The following is a 12,960-nucleotide window of genomic DNA, read 5'->3' as shown; positions in this document are numbered from 1 at the left end:
TTACTGACCTTGGCACAAAAAGTTGGAATGTGCTAATAAAGTTTGCAGATGACACAAAGCTGGGAGGTATTGCCAATACAGAGAAGGACCGGGATATCATACAGGAAGATCTGGATGACCTTGTAAACTGGAGTAATAGTAATAGGATGAAATTTAATAGTGAAAAGTGCAAGGTCATGCATTTAGGGATTAATAACAAGAATTTATGTTTAAATTGGGTACGCATTACTTGGAAGTAACAGAGGAGGAGAAGGACCTCGAAGTATTGGTTGATCACAGGATGACTATGAGCCGCCAATGTGCTATGGCCGTGCAAAAAGCTAATGCGGTCTTGGGATGCATCAGGCGAGGTATTTCCAGTAGAGATAAGGAGGTATTAGTACCGTTATACAAGGCACTGGTGAGACCTCATCTGGAATATTGGGTGCAGTTCTGGTCTCCCATGTTTAAGAAGGATGAATTCAAACTGGAACACGTACAGAGAAGGGCTACTAGGATGATCCGAGGAATGGAAAACCTGTCTTATGAAAGGAGACTCAAAGAGCTTGGTTTGTTTAGCCTAACTAAAAGAAGGCTGAGAGGAGATATGATTGCTATCTATAAATATATCAGAGGGATAAATACCACGGAGGGAGAAGAATTATTTAAACTCAGTACCAATGTGGACACAAGAACAAACGAATATAAACTGGCCATCAGGAAGTTTAGACTTGAAATTAGATGAAGGTTTCTAACCATCAGAGGAGTGAAGCTCTGGAACAGCCTTCCAAGGGAAGCAGTGGGGGCAAAAGACATATCTGGTTTCAAGACAAAACTCGATAAGTTTATGGAGGAGATGATATGATGGGATAGCCTAATTTTGGCAATTAACTGATCTGCAACTATTAGTGGTAGATATGCCTGTGGCCTGTGATGGGACGATAGATGGGGTGGGATCTGAGTTACTACAGAGAATTCTTTCCTGGGTGTCTGGCTGGTGAGTCTTGCCTACATGCTCAGGGTTTAGCTGATCACCATATTTGGGAATTTTCCCCCAGGGCAGATTGGCAGAGGCCCTGGGGGTTTTTCGCCTTCCTCTGCAGCGTGGGGCACGGGTCACTTGTTGGAGGATTCTCTGCACCTTGAAGTCTTTAAACCATGATTTGAGGACTTCAGTAGCTCAGACATAAGTTAGAGGTTTGTTACAGGAGTTGGTGGGTGAGATTCCGTGGCCTGCCTTGTGCAGGAGGTCAGACTAGACGATCATAATGGTTCCTTCTGACCTTAAAGTCTATGATTCTATGGAAGTGTGGAGTGATGACCATGCACAAGAGATCCAGGGTGAGATTGTCTGAATGGAAACTGGAGGGCCCCTACCTCTCTCTGCAACTGCTAAAAAGAATTGTGTAGAGGATCTGTAGAGATTTAGCATGCTCCAGGTAGAAACTTAAAGCCCTTCTTACATCCAAGAAGTGAAGCTTTTCCTCATCTCTAAGTGTATGGCGTTTCAGAAAAATGTGGATACATAGATTGCTTGTTTAACACAAAAATTAGAGACTACTTTTGTAAGAAATGTCAGGTGAAGGCAGAGATAAACTTTATTTTTATGGAAAACTGTATATGGGGGGTTCTGACACCTGACCTCTCAACTAACCCACCCTTCTGGCTGAGGTAATTACCACCAGAAATGCCACCTTCACAGAGGAGAAAGTTACAAGGGGTTTGAAGGGAGGTACCATCAATTCTGTTAGGACTAAAATCAGATCCCAAGGGGGGATGGGGTCTCGTATTTGAGGGTACAATTTGGCCATATACTTTAGGAATCAGGCGATGCTGGCGTTGGAGAAAAGGGATCTATTATCCACCCAGACATGAAAGGCTGAAATAGCTGCCAGATGCACCCAGATTGAATTAATAGCCAAACTTTTTTTTAGACCTGGAAGATAGTCCAGTACGAGGTGCAGGGTGCTTACTCTGGAGATTCATCTTTCCTACGAGACCAAATGGAGAAGCACTTCCACTTAGTGAAGTCAGTGTTTCTAGCTTAGAGTTTTCTGTTATTCAGAAGCACTTTTTGCACATTCTTCAAGCAGAACTTTTCAAAGGGTATCAGCCATGAAGCATCCACAGTGTTAGAGACCTTGGAGGTTGGGATGAAGCAGATGCCCCTGGTCACAGGAGATTATGTCTGGATCTAATGGGAGAGACAGAGGCTCAATCGACAAGGTTAGTAGGATCAAATACAAGTGGTGAGGAGGCCACACTAGTACTATAAGGATGTAGCTAGCATGGTCTCATTTTATTTTGAATAAGACTCTGGGCAGTAAAGGAATCAGAGAGAAGGCTTGCAGGAGGTAATTCTTCCAGGACACGAGAAAAACATCTGTCAGTGAGCCTGGGCTAAGCCCTCCCCAGGAACAGAACTGATGGCATTTTCTTTTTGAAAACCGTTTTTGAAAACACTTGGGTGGATTATACAAAAATCTCAGAAATGGACTGCTTCCTGGAAGAGTTGATTTAACTGTGTTCCTCCTTGTCTGTTTATGGAAAACATGGTCACTGAATTATGTGTCAGAATTGATCAATTTTTTTCCCACTATGTGGGAAAGGAAGGCCGAGCAGGCTAGACATAGCACTTTTAGCTTCCTGACATTTATATGAGAATCTAGATACCTACATGACCAAAGACCTTGCATCTGTAGGGACCCCATATGAGCTCCTCAATCCAGAAAAGACACATCTGTGACCACCAGGAGGGTTTTCAGGATTTGTCTTGATTTTCTAGGAAACCCAGAGTACAGAATGTGGACAGGACAGTGGATAGGCTACACAGGACTTGAGCCTTAGACCAATCTCTGATCCACCAGTCCTCCAAGTACAGAAACACATGGACACCTAATTTTCGAAGACAGGCTGCCACCACCACCACCATGCACTTTGTGAACATCATAGGAGCAGCTGGCAGACTGAACAGGAGCACTGTGAACTGATAATGGCAACCATTCACCACTTAGGGAAACGGGAAGCAGCTGGAATAGAAGCCTGTTCCTCTGAGTGTTACCTAGCAGCTCTGTGTTCTTGCGGAACCAGGGTACAGTACCCAGCCTGTCTGACTCACAAAAGGACCCACCCCGCCCGCCTCTGCTTGAACCAAAACCAATCAGAAAAAAGACTTACAAAAAGCTATGAAAAGGCAGTGGGAGACACACCTAAACCCTTGGGATAAGGATGACAGAATTAAGGAAACTCCCCTAACCTCAATTGCATTGCACACCAAGATCAGTAGTTATCAGACCAATTCTAGTAATAAATCCTTTATAGGTAATCAAAATAGTGAAGCTCCCTAATTGCATTGTGAGCTCCCTCCAAGGAACACCGCCCAAAACCAGGAATGATCAGCTCCCATGTCTTTAGCCTGAACAAAACAACTTTGGAATACTTCATTGTTTACACATAAACAAATCTAGTGTTTTCCCTTGAACCATTGTTGTTTCTCCGCAAAAAACACTATTCATGCTCAAGTAAGTGTTCTGATGCCTGGATCCAAAATCTGAATCAGTTCCATTGCTACTTCATCTTCTCCTGACTGATTATGCTGGGGGCTCTGCCTGTCTCCAGCACTCCAGACCCTCAGCTACCTCCACCTCTCTCTAAGTATAGCCTTCTGCCCTGATTTGTGTGATCAGCTTGGAGGTTCTGTTCGACCCAGCCTACTGAGTCCAGGGACATCTAAGGGGTCAGTTTGGAAGTGCTGATTAACCTGGTCCTCTCAGACACGCTCTGTTAATCTGTGTGAGTCTGATTCTGGGGCTGGAAGAACCTAGCCCTGGGGAACCTAGGTCCTCCAGGATAGCTCCATTGGGAGGGAACTTGCAGCAGGGAGAAGTAGAGCTCCATATGAGAACACAAATGATAAAAGCAGTACATTGATAAACATACAGAACGCCCCTCCTCCCTGAAGAGTAACCCTAATAAATGAGCAAACCCCAAAGTAACAGGCAAAGCTGGTAACATGAGGCACAGTGGAACATCTATGGCCTCTGCCTGAAGAAAAAATTGGATCTCCCATTGCACGGCAATCTCATGAGAGTGGTTCCTGAAGAGGACACAGGGAAGGGGGGGGTGGAGAAATAAACTGGATGGCATATCCCCATTCCACCATGCTTATGATCCACTGATCTGATGTTATGTAGGACCGAGCACTTAGGAAGTGGGATAAGTGAATGGTAAATAAAAGATGGAGAACAGAAGAAACTAAAGTAGGTGGTACACTATCCTCAGCTATCCCTTCAAAATGTATTTTTGGAAGTGAGGGTTGGATGGGATGAGCCCACTGATGCCGAAGAGGATGGCAGTGAAGGGAGACTCCTATAACCCCTGCCCTTTTCCCTTGGTAGATCTTGGAATTGAGAAGCTAAATTTTGGTGTCTGAATGGCTGCTGTGTACGAAATTGCTTTCTTTTCATTGCTGAATGTTTAGATTCCAAGCAATTTGAGTTTCTCTCTGGAATTTATGAGACTATGAATCCTGTCATCCCTCTTCTCTGAAACAAAGAGAAGGGCTTTCAAAAGGGAGGTCTTGGACAGTCTGTTGGACCTCTTAGGGTAACCCAGAAAACTGTAACCATAAACACCTTCTCATACAAACGGCTGATACCATGGTTCAAGCAGCTAAATCTGTGCTATCCAAACTGTTTTGAAGGGCAGTCCTGGTGACCAACTTACCCTCTTCAGTCTTACTGAAAACTCTTGTCTACAGTCCTCTGGTAACTTGTTGTAGAATTTTTTAATGCTCTCTGTGACAAACTTCCTCCTCTGCCTTGGTGGGTCCTGCGCTTATTGGAGGATTTGCTTGCCTCAGCGGTTCACGGCAGCCCTCAGTTTGGCCACTTTTGCTAGTGGCTCAAACCTGCCACTCACTCAGCTAACCTCATCATTGGCCAGCCTGGGAAAAAGGAAGGAGAACAATCCCCGCAGACTCTGCTGATCCACCATGTGGGTCGGGGAACAGCCCAGAGACCTTCCCCTCTGGTGGAACCCACGGTCCAGGTCAACTCCTCCTGTGTCTGATCAGGAGTTGGGAGGTTTGGGGGGAACCCGGGCCCACCCTCTACTCTGGTTTCCAGCCCAAGGCCCTGTGGACTGCAGCTGTCTAGAGTGTCTCCTGGAACAGCTGCGTGATAGCTACAACTCCCTGGGCTACTTCCCCATGGCCTCCTCCCTTCTTTATCCTCATCACAGAATCCTCCTCCTGGTGTCTGATAATATGCTTGTACTCCTCAGTCCTCCAGCAGTACACCATCTCACTCTCAGCTCCTAGTGCCTCTTGCTCCCAGCTCCTCATACGCATGCCAGAAACTGAAGTGAGGTCCTTTTTAACTCAGGTGTCCTGATTAGCCAGCCTGCCCTAATTGATTCTAGCAGCTTCTTAATTGGCTCCAGGTGTCCTAATTAGCCTGCCTGAATTTGTTCCAGGAAGTTCCTTCTTGTTCTGGAACTCTCCCTGTTACCTTACCCAGGGAAAATGGACCTGCTTAATCTGGGACTAATATGTCTGCCTTCTAACACTCTCCTGTAGCCATCTGGCCTGACCCTGTCACATCTCCCAAAGGGTGAAGTGATATCTACTCAGGCGTGTCTGCTAGTTTGCAATCCTGAGTTACCCACTTTCTGAAGAAAAAAGCTTGCAAGCAAACATATCCAGCCTAATAGGTTCATAGACTTTAAGGCCAGAAGGGACCATCATGATCATCCAGTCACACCTCCTGCACATCGCAGGCCACAGAACCTCACCCAGCTACTCCTGTAATAGACCAATAACTTTTGGTTGAGTTACTGAAGTCCTCAAACCACGATTTAAAGACTTCAAGTTACAGAGAATCCATCATTTACTCTCATTTAAGCCAGTAAGTGACCCGTGCTCCATGCTGCAGAGAAAGGCAAAAAACCCCACAGAGCCTCTGCCAATGTGACCTGCATTACATTGGCATTCATGGCTGCATCACATTGGCAGCTCATAGTCATCCTAAGATCAACCAATTCACCGAGATCTTTCTCCTTCTCTGTCACTTCCAAATAATAAGTCCCCAGGTTATTGTTGTTAGTCCCTAAGTGCATGGCCCCCGATTTGTTTGAATTTGGCTTCCATCACAGATATGTTAATTTCTACTCTCATATCCTTGTTTCCATTAGCCCTCCTGCCACTAATCCTAAGATCCTCATTATCCTTATTAAAAACTGAGGCAAAGTATTTGTTTAGGTATTGGGCCATGCCTGAATTATCTTTGATCTCCACTCCATCCTCAGTGCCTGGGGGGGGTCACTTTTTCTATTCTTTTCATTTATATGGCTAAAAACACCTTTTACTATTGGTTTTAATTTCCTTTACAAGGTCCAACTATGCTTGGCTTTTGGCAGTTCTCACTTTTTCCTTACACTTTCTGACATCCAAGAGGTAGCTTTCTTTGCTGATCCAACCCACCTTCCATTCCTTACAGGCTTTCAGCTTTCTCTTAATAACTTGTTTTAGATGCTTGTTCATCCAGTTTGGTTTGCAACCCTTCCCTATGCATTTTTCCTCTTGCTTGGGATGCAGGATCAAGATAGTTTCTGCAACTTGACAAAGTAATTCCAAGCCTCCTCATATTCAGATCCTTGAACTCTTCAGTCCAGTCCACTTCCCTAACTAATTCCCTTAAATTATTTAAAGTTTAGAGTCCTTGATTTCAAAAGGGCAGAGACAGAACTCTTTTTATTTATCCTTCCATTTAGTTTAAACTGAATTAATTCATGATCACTCGAAACACGGTTGCCCTCTACAACCAATTATTCTATGAGATGCTCACGACTTATCAATACTAAATCTAAAATGGCATCAACTCTTGTTGATTCGGTGACTATTTGGTGAAGAAATCTGTCAGCTACCACATCCAGGAATATCTGGGCCCAACCATTAGTAGTAGTACTTGTCTTCCAATCTATATCTGGGAAATTTAAGTCTCCCATAATCACACAATTCCTGGTAGTATTTATTTCATGAAAAATATTAAAGAGATCGCTATCCATAGCCAAATTGGAACATGGGGGGTCTGTATCATATCCCAAACACTATTCTAGAAGAGCCTCTGTTACCTTTCTTCCCCAAAGTGATTTTGGTCCAAACAGATTCCATTTTATCCATTCCATCACTTCTAATTTATTTACACTCTACTTCATCATTAATATACAATGCTACTCCTCTACCGTTGCCTTGATTTCTATCTTTCCTGAACAGCACATACCCTTCAATACTTGTAGTTCAGTTATGACTACTATTCTGCCATGTTTGTGTTATCCCTCTAATATCTGGTTTCATTTCCTGCACCAATAGCTTTAATTGCTCCACTTTGTTACCCAGGCTCCTTGCATTAGTATACAGACATCTTGCTTGTTTCTGCTTGGCTTCACCCAGATTCTTGCCCAACTAGGTACAGCCATTTTACTGCCAGTGTCACCTATCTGGCTCTTTGTATCATTGGTATTGGCACTATTTTTCATCTTGATTTCCATTCTCCTACCCTTTGTTGTTCCTTTCTCCATTGCTGTCTCCTCTTTTACTTGATTTTCCCTCCACTCAATGTTAGAATAAGGTGTGACAATTACACGAGCATCTCCAACTTGTCTCTCCCAAATTCCTAGTTAAAAGCTCTTTCAATTAGTTGCGCCAACCTCCATTCCAGAAGTCTATTTCCTTCTCTACTCAGGTGGATTCCGTCAGATGAAAACAGTCCTCTGACCATGAATGCCTCCCATTGGCCAAACATTCCAAAACCCTCCTTACAGCACCATTGCCTGAGCCATCTGTTGATCATCATAATCTTCTCACCTTCACTCTCCTCCTTTAGGGACAGGTAGAGTTCCACTGAAGATCACCAGAGCCTCCATTTCTGTAAGCATCTTCCCCAGCCAGGAATAGTCTCCTTGATGCATTCCAGCAAGAATATAGCACTATCATTTGTTCCCACGTGAAGGACAATCAGTGGATTCTTTCCTGCTTCTGCTAGAGAGCCTCTTCAGACTCAGATCCACATACTCCATCTTAGCTCCTGGCAGTACATCCTCCGGTAGTTCTCTGGATCAGCTACGGTGACAAGCATGTCTGTTCTTCTTATAGGGAGTTCCCAGTCATGTAGACCTGCACCTTGCTGTTGTTGGTACAATTCTCCAGCCTTTATCCTTCTGTTCTTTCTGGTTGCAAGTCCTCTTGTCTTTTGTTTTCACTTGCAATCTTCTGTGTGTTATCCTCTAACATCCTGGGGTTCTGAACTCTGGCTACCTCGATTTACTCTTCTCCTCTTCCTGTAAGACGAGCTGCTCTTCTTCCTTGTCCTCCCACCTTCTGTTACTGCCCGCTTAGCCCCTTAATTTTCCAACTCAGCAAACCTGTTCCTCAGCTCTATTTCTCCTTCACTAGCTGGTCTTTTCCTCTGCCTTCTTCTTGCAGTCACAAGCTTCCACTGGCCACTTTCCTCATCCAGCATGCTACCTTCACAGTTCTCCAGTCCAGGTTGCATCTGCAAAATTTGAGTTTTCCCTTCAGCCTCCTCTCTCCTTCCCTCCATTATCTGTTCAAATCCCCTTCAAAACTCAACCATCATTTCTACCTGCACCTCCAAACCTCAGATCGTCTCTTCCATCAGATCTATCAGGCAGCACTTCATACAAAGCATCTTTCAGATATCCAGTCCAGGATAATGTACATCCCGCCATTTCCACATCCAGCCATCTTCATCGTCTCTTCCATTTCTTGGGTCACTACCACTGCTGCCTCTGTAGCCATCACAGCCTTCCCTCCTAAGCTCCCATTAAGGAAAAACAAACCAACCACACATACACAAAACAAAAACAGAACACCACACACTGTTTCTCCACACACACACACACCCGCAAACTCCTCTTACAAACTCCCACCTAAACTCCCCTGTTTTCAGGTCTGTTTGCTGGCATCTGTGCCTCCTCCCTGAGTCTTTGCTTTTTGGTATGGAAGCTTGTTATCCCTGTCTTTCCCACTCATTGGCAGCTGCCATCACAAAAGAACCCGGAGGGGGATGGATGATAGTAAAAATGTTCATAACTTTTAGAAGGGACAAAGTACTTCCTCTTGGCTCATTTTGCTGGGGGTGGGGGGCAGGGAGGTGGGTGTCTGCCAAAGAGCCTTCACTGGTTCCATGATGGCTTCATTAGTTGATAGAGCCTCCCTAGCCAGGGTTGCCAACACCAGGATGTCTACCAACTTGTGAGAGCTCTCAGACAACTCTTCTGCCTGAAAATCAAGTACAGAGGCCTTTTTTTTAAACCTCAGTGGGCTCTGTAGTCCTCCAGTGAGTAACTTCATGGCTCTGTAGCCTCATCTGGTTATGAAGACAGACATTCAACTGATATCTGAGGTAGTGGCTGAGGCTGCCCAAGTGAGTTCTGGCTGCTCAGTACTAGTCTTTGTACCAGAGAAGGGTGATCTTGGTGCCTGGAACCGGTCTCAGCACCATATACCAGGGAATGGTTCTCTTGATGCTCGTGTCTCTGGTTCACCCTCCATGACTGCACCCAAGAAGGTTGAAAGGAGGACATGGCTGGAGGGGGAATGCCCCAGTGGTCACCAAAAGGGCCACTGATGGTTAAGTTGGGGACCATTGCTGGAGTGCTGCACAGCCCATGCTCCCAACAAATCTGATGGGGGGATGTGCCATCTCCCAGACATAATAGGGAGGACCTCATCTCTGGGTCCGAGGAGGAGGATCCCTCTGACAGAAGAGGGACCAATCCCAATGGGACTGGTGAGAGATAGCCCAAGCCCAGGGATTGGGGTAGCAGGGATATCACAGGAGGCTTCCCTATCAACAAAACAGGCTTCTGAGGAAGTTTGGATCACAGTACTACAGGATCTCGGAGCGGTGAGGTATGAGCCTCAGGCATCAGCACCGACTGCAAGCTTTCCACTGCCGGTGATACCAGTACCAAGAGGCTAAGCAAGTCTCTTGCAGTTGCACATGCCTCTGATGTTGTTGGGATTGGCACCATCTCTTGGCTCTACAAATGTCCTTCAGGGAACAGACTCAACAGACCTGGAACGAGCTCTGGAGGCTGCAATCCCCCATGAGAGATGATGAGTGTTCTAAGGATGGCCTCTCTCCCAAATGCTTTGTGGAGTGTCTGCCTCTGTCTTACTTCGATACTGATGAAGAAGCAGAATCTGAGGAAGGTTTGAGTCTTTTCTTCAGTATCAGGCAATGGGACCAAAGAGCCAGAGATATCACCAGCGGTGCACCCCGTAAAAAAGTAGATGTAGTTGGTGTGCTTTGCCCATGTGACGACACCAATGGGGGGTCAAAATACTGCTTCCATAAGCAAACACTTAAGTCTCGCCACCCCATCTTTTTCTGATCAAGGCTTGAAACCTTTACAAATGTGACATTTGTCACTGATGTGAGATTCTCTGAAACATTTCAGGCAGGTTGGATACAAGTTGTTGATTGGCATAGGCTTTGTGCAGGTCTGGCAGGACTTAAACCCCAGGAAGTGAGACATCATTCCGGTATTGGTCCCAGTACCGAAAGAGAAAAAAGGTCAAAAGAGACAAAAATGGACACCTAGCCCTAAAACTACGTAAAATTGACTAAAACAACTAACTTACAAATATATGCAAAGAAGAATGAGGGAAGTTCTTGACTTAATCAAGTCTGGAATTGTTCCAACAACAGTCACTGGCAGTAGGAAGGAACTGAGGGGGAGGAAGGCAACTCCACTCTCTTATACCAGCATACAGTGGCACGCAGCGACAGCAGGCACTCAAGCCACCCCAATGGGTACCGTTGAAGGGGGAAAATCTCTGACTTCTGTGCACAGGGAGCACACACATCTACAGTAGATTTGACACGTGCAATCACTCAAACTTAATGATATTCAGAAAAAACTATGTCAAGGCAGGCCCTGAAATTATCTTGAGTTAGCTTTAGTAATTGTAATTTATTTCTACATTCCCTAATAGCCCATGCTATTTCTCTCCATATACTATGAACTGTACCTCCTCCCCTATATTTTCCTCTTTCTTCTCCCACTTCTCCTCTCAAAGACCCATGAGGTAAAATAAATATTGCAAATCTAGCTCAAAGCAACCAAAGGAGTTTTTAAAGGAACAAAATAAGAATTACCTTTAATAGTTTGGAATGTCCAACATTTAGAACATTTATGACAGCTTTGCAACTTGGTCCTTTGATCTGCTCAATAATAAAATTGAATTTAGCAGACATACGTTTCCAGTGTTCTAGTTCAGTCAATGGTCCTGAATCATCGGCTTCTTTTCTCATCTGCTCACTCTCAATAAGAACCTGCAATCAATAAAATAACTTTAAATATTGTGACGGGGCAAGGCCAGATGGCTGTAGAAAAGTAGTGGGAGATAGATATATTAGCCCCAGGCTAAACAAATCCCTGGTACCAGGATAAGTAAATGGCAGCTGCTCCAGGTCAATTAAGACACCTGGGGCCAATTAAGATCTTTCCAGAAGGCAGAGAAGATAGCTAAGTTGACTGGGACACCTGAAGCCAATTAGGGGCTGGCTGAAACTAGTTAAAAGCCTCCCAGTTAGTCAGTTGGGTGTGTGTGTCAGGAGCTGTAGGAGGAAGCTGCCCTGATGGAGGAATTGAGCAGTACAAACCATTTCAGATGCAAGGAAGGAGGCCCTGAGGTAATGGCCCAGGGAAATGTGCACGTCCTATTTCCAAAAAGTCAGCTACCATAGCTGCTACTATTAGGGTCCCTGGGCTGGAGCCCAGAGTAGAGGGTGGGCCCTGGCTCCCCCCTTCCCTCCCTGATTAATCACTGAGACTGGGAGACAACAGAGGCTGTGCGAGGGAGGGTTGCGTCTCCTCACCTCCCTTGCTGGCTTATGATGAAAATGGCTCAGTAGGCTGTGACCCTTGCCTTTAGAGAGAGAAGGGCTACGTGGAGGGTCACAGTGAACCTCTGTGGCTAGTAAAATCCGCCAGGAAGCGTGGGACCCAAGGATACAAGGACAGAGCTTTGTCACAATATAAAACAAAGTTTGTATCTCTAGTTTAGATATTTCTTACTCTATGTAAAGAAATGTTGCTTATCCTACAATAACTATGTTTTTCAAGATATATTGTCCCCACAGATTCCACTCTTGGTGTGTATGCACCCCATGAACATGAGAATGGATTGTTTGGAATGGCAGCTTCCTCTGGAGGTTCGCCCACACCCTAAGCACCCTCCTGCTTCCTGTAGTAGAGAGTGTAAAGGGCAGGGAAGGTCACAACCCACTCTTAGTTCATTTGCTAATTAGAATCCCTCGGAAGGAGAACTTAAATCAGCCAGGACAGAGAGCTGGACATAGAATCACAGAAATATATTTCTGGAAGAGACCTTGAGAGGTCCTCAAATCCAGTCGCCGGCACTGAGGCAGGACCACGTACACCTAGAGCACCCGTGACAAGTGTTTATCTAACCTGTTCTTAAAAGCCTCCAACAATGGGTGTTCCAGAACCTCCCTTGAAAGCCTGTGCTTGCTTATTCTTATAATTGTAAAGTTTTCTAACACATAAACTAAATCTCCCTTGATGCAGAGTAAACCCATTATTTCTTGTTCTACCTTCAGTGGACATGAAGAATAACTGATCACTATCGTCTTTTACAACAGTACTCAACATATTTGAAGACTGTTATCAGGTCCCTCCTCAGCCTTCTTTTCTCAAGATTAAACAGGCCCAGTTTTTTTAACCTTTTCTCATAGGTAGGCTTGGCAGGCTTCAATTTAAATCAACAGATGTCGGTAAACTTCAATTTTAGCTGAAACACTGAAATCGATGAAAAAAACAGCCATAGGTAACAGAAGGCACAAGTGCAGCCTCCCCCCATACTTGTACTTGCAGGGATCATGTGTCACTGGCCTTGTAGAAGCTCAGAGAGACCTCTGCAGCATTGTT

The 12,960-nt window shown here is 44.9% G+C and overlaps 1 protein-coding gene across 1 annotated transcript in view; it reads right to left on the bottom strand.

The window, feature by feature from the left end:
• DNAH8 (dynein axonemal heavy chain 8) overlaps positions 1-12,960 on the bottom strand; it is a 598,059-nt gene that overhangs the window by 511,002 nt on the left and 74,097 nt on the right. Inside the window, exon 8 of the mRNA XM_048843472.2 lies at positions 11,166-11,342. Within this exon, the coding sequence (XP_048699429.2) occupies positions 11,166-11,342 (177 nt within the window). The remainder of the gene's footprint in view (positions 1-11,165; positions 11,343-12,960) is intronic.

The sequence above is a fragment of the Caretta caretta genome, chromosome 3 (assembly GCF_965140235.1).
Source record: "Caretta caretta isolate rCarCar2 chromosome 3, rCarCar1.hap1, whole genome shotgun sequence".
Lineage (NCBI taxonomy): Eukaryota > Metazoa > Chordata > Testudines > Cheloniidae > Caretta > Caretta caretta.
Note: the sequence above shows the minus strand (reverse complement) of the source record. Positions and strands in the feature narration are given on the sequence as shown.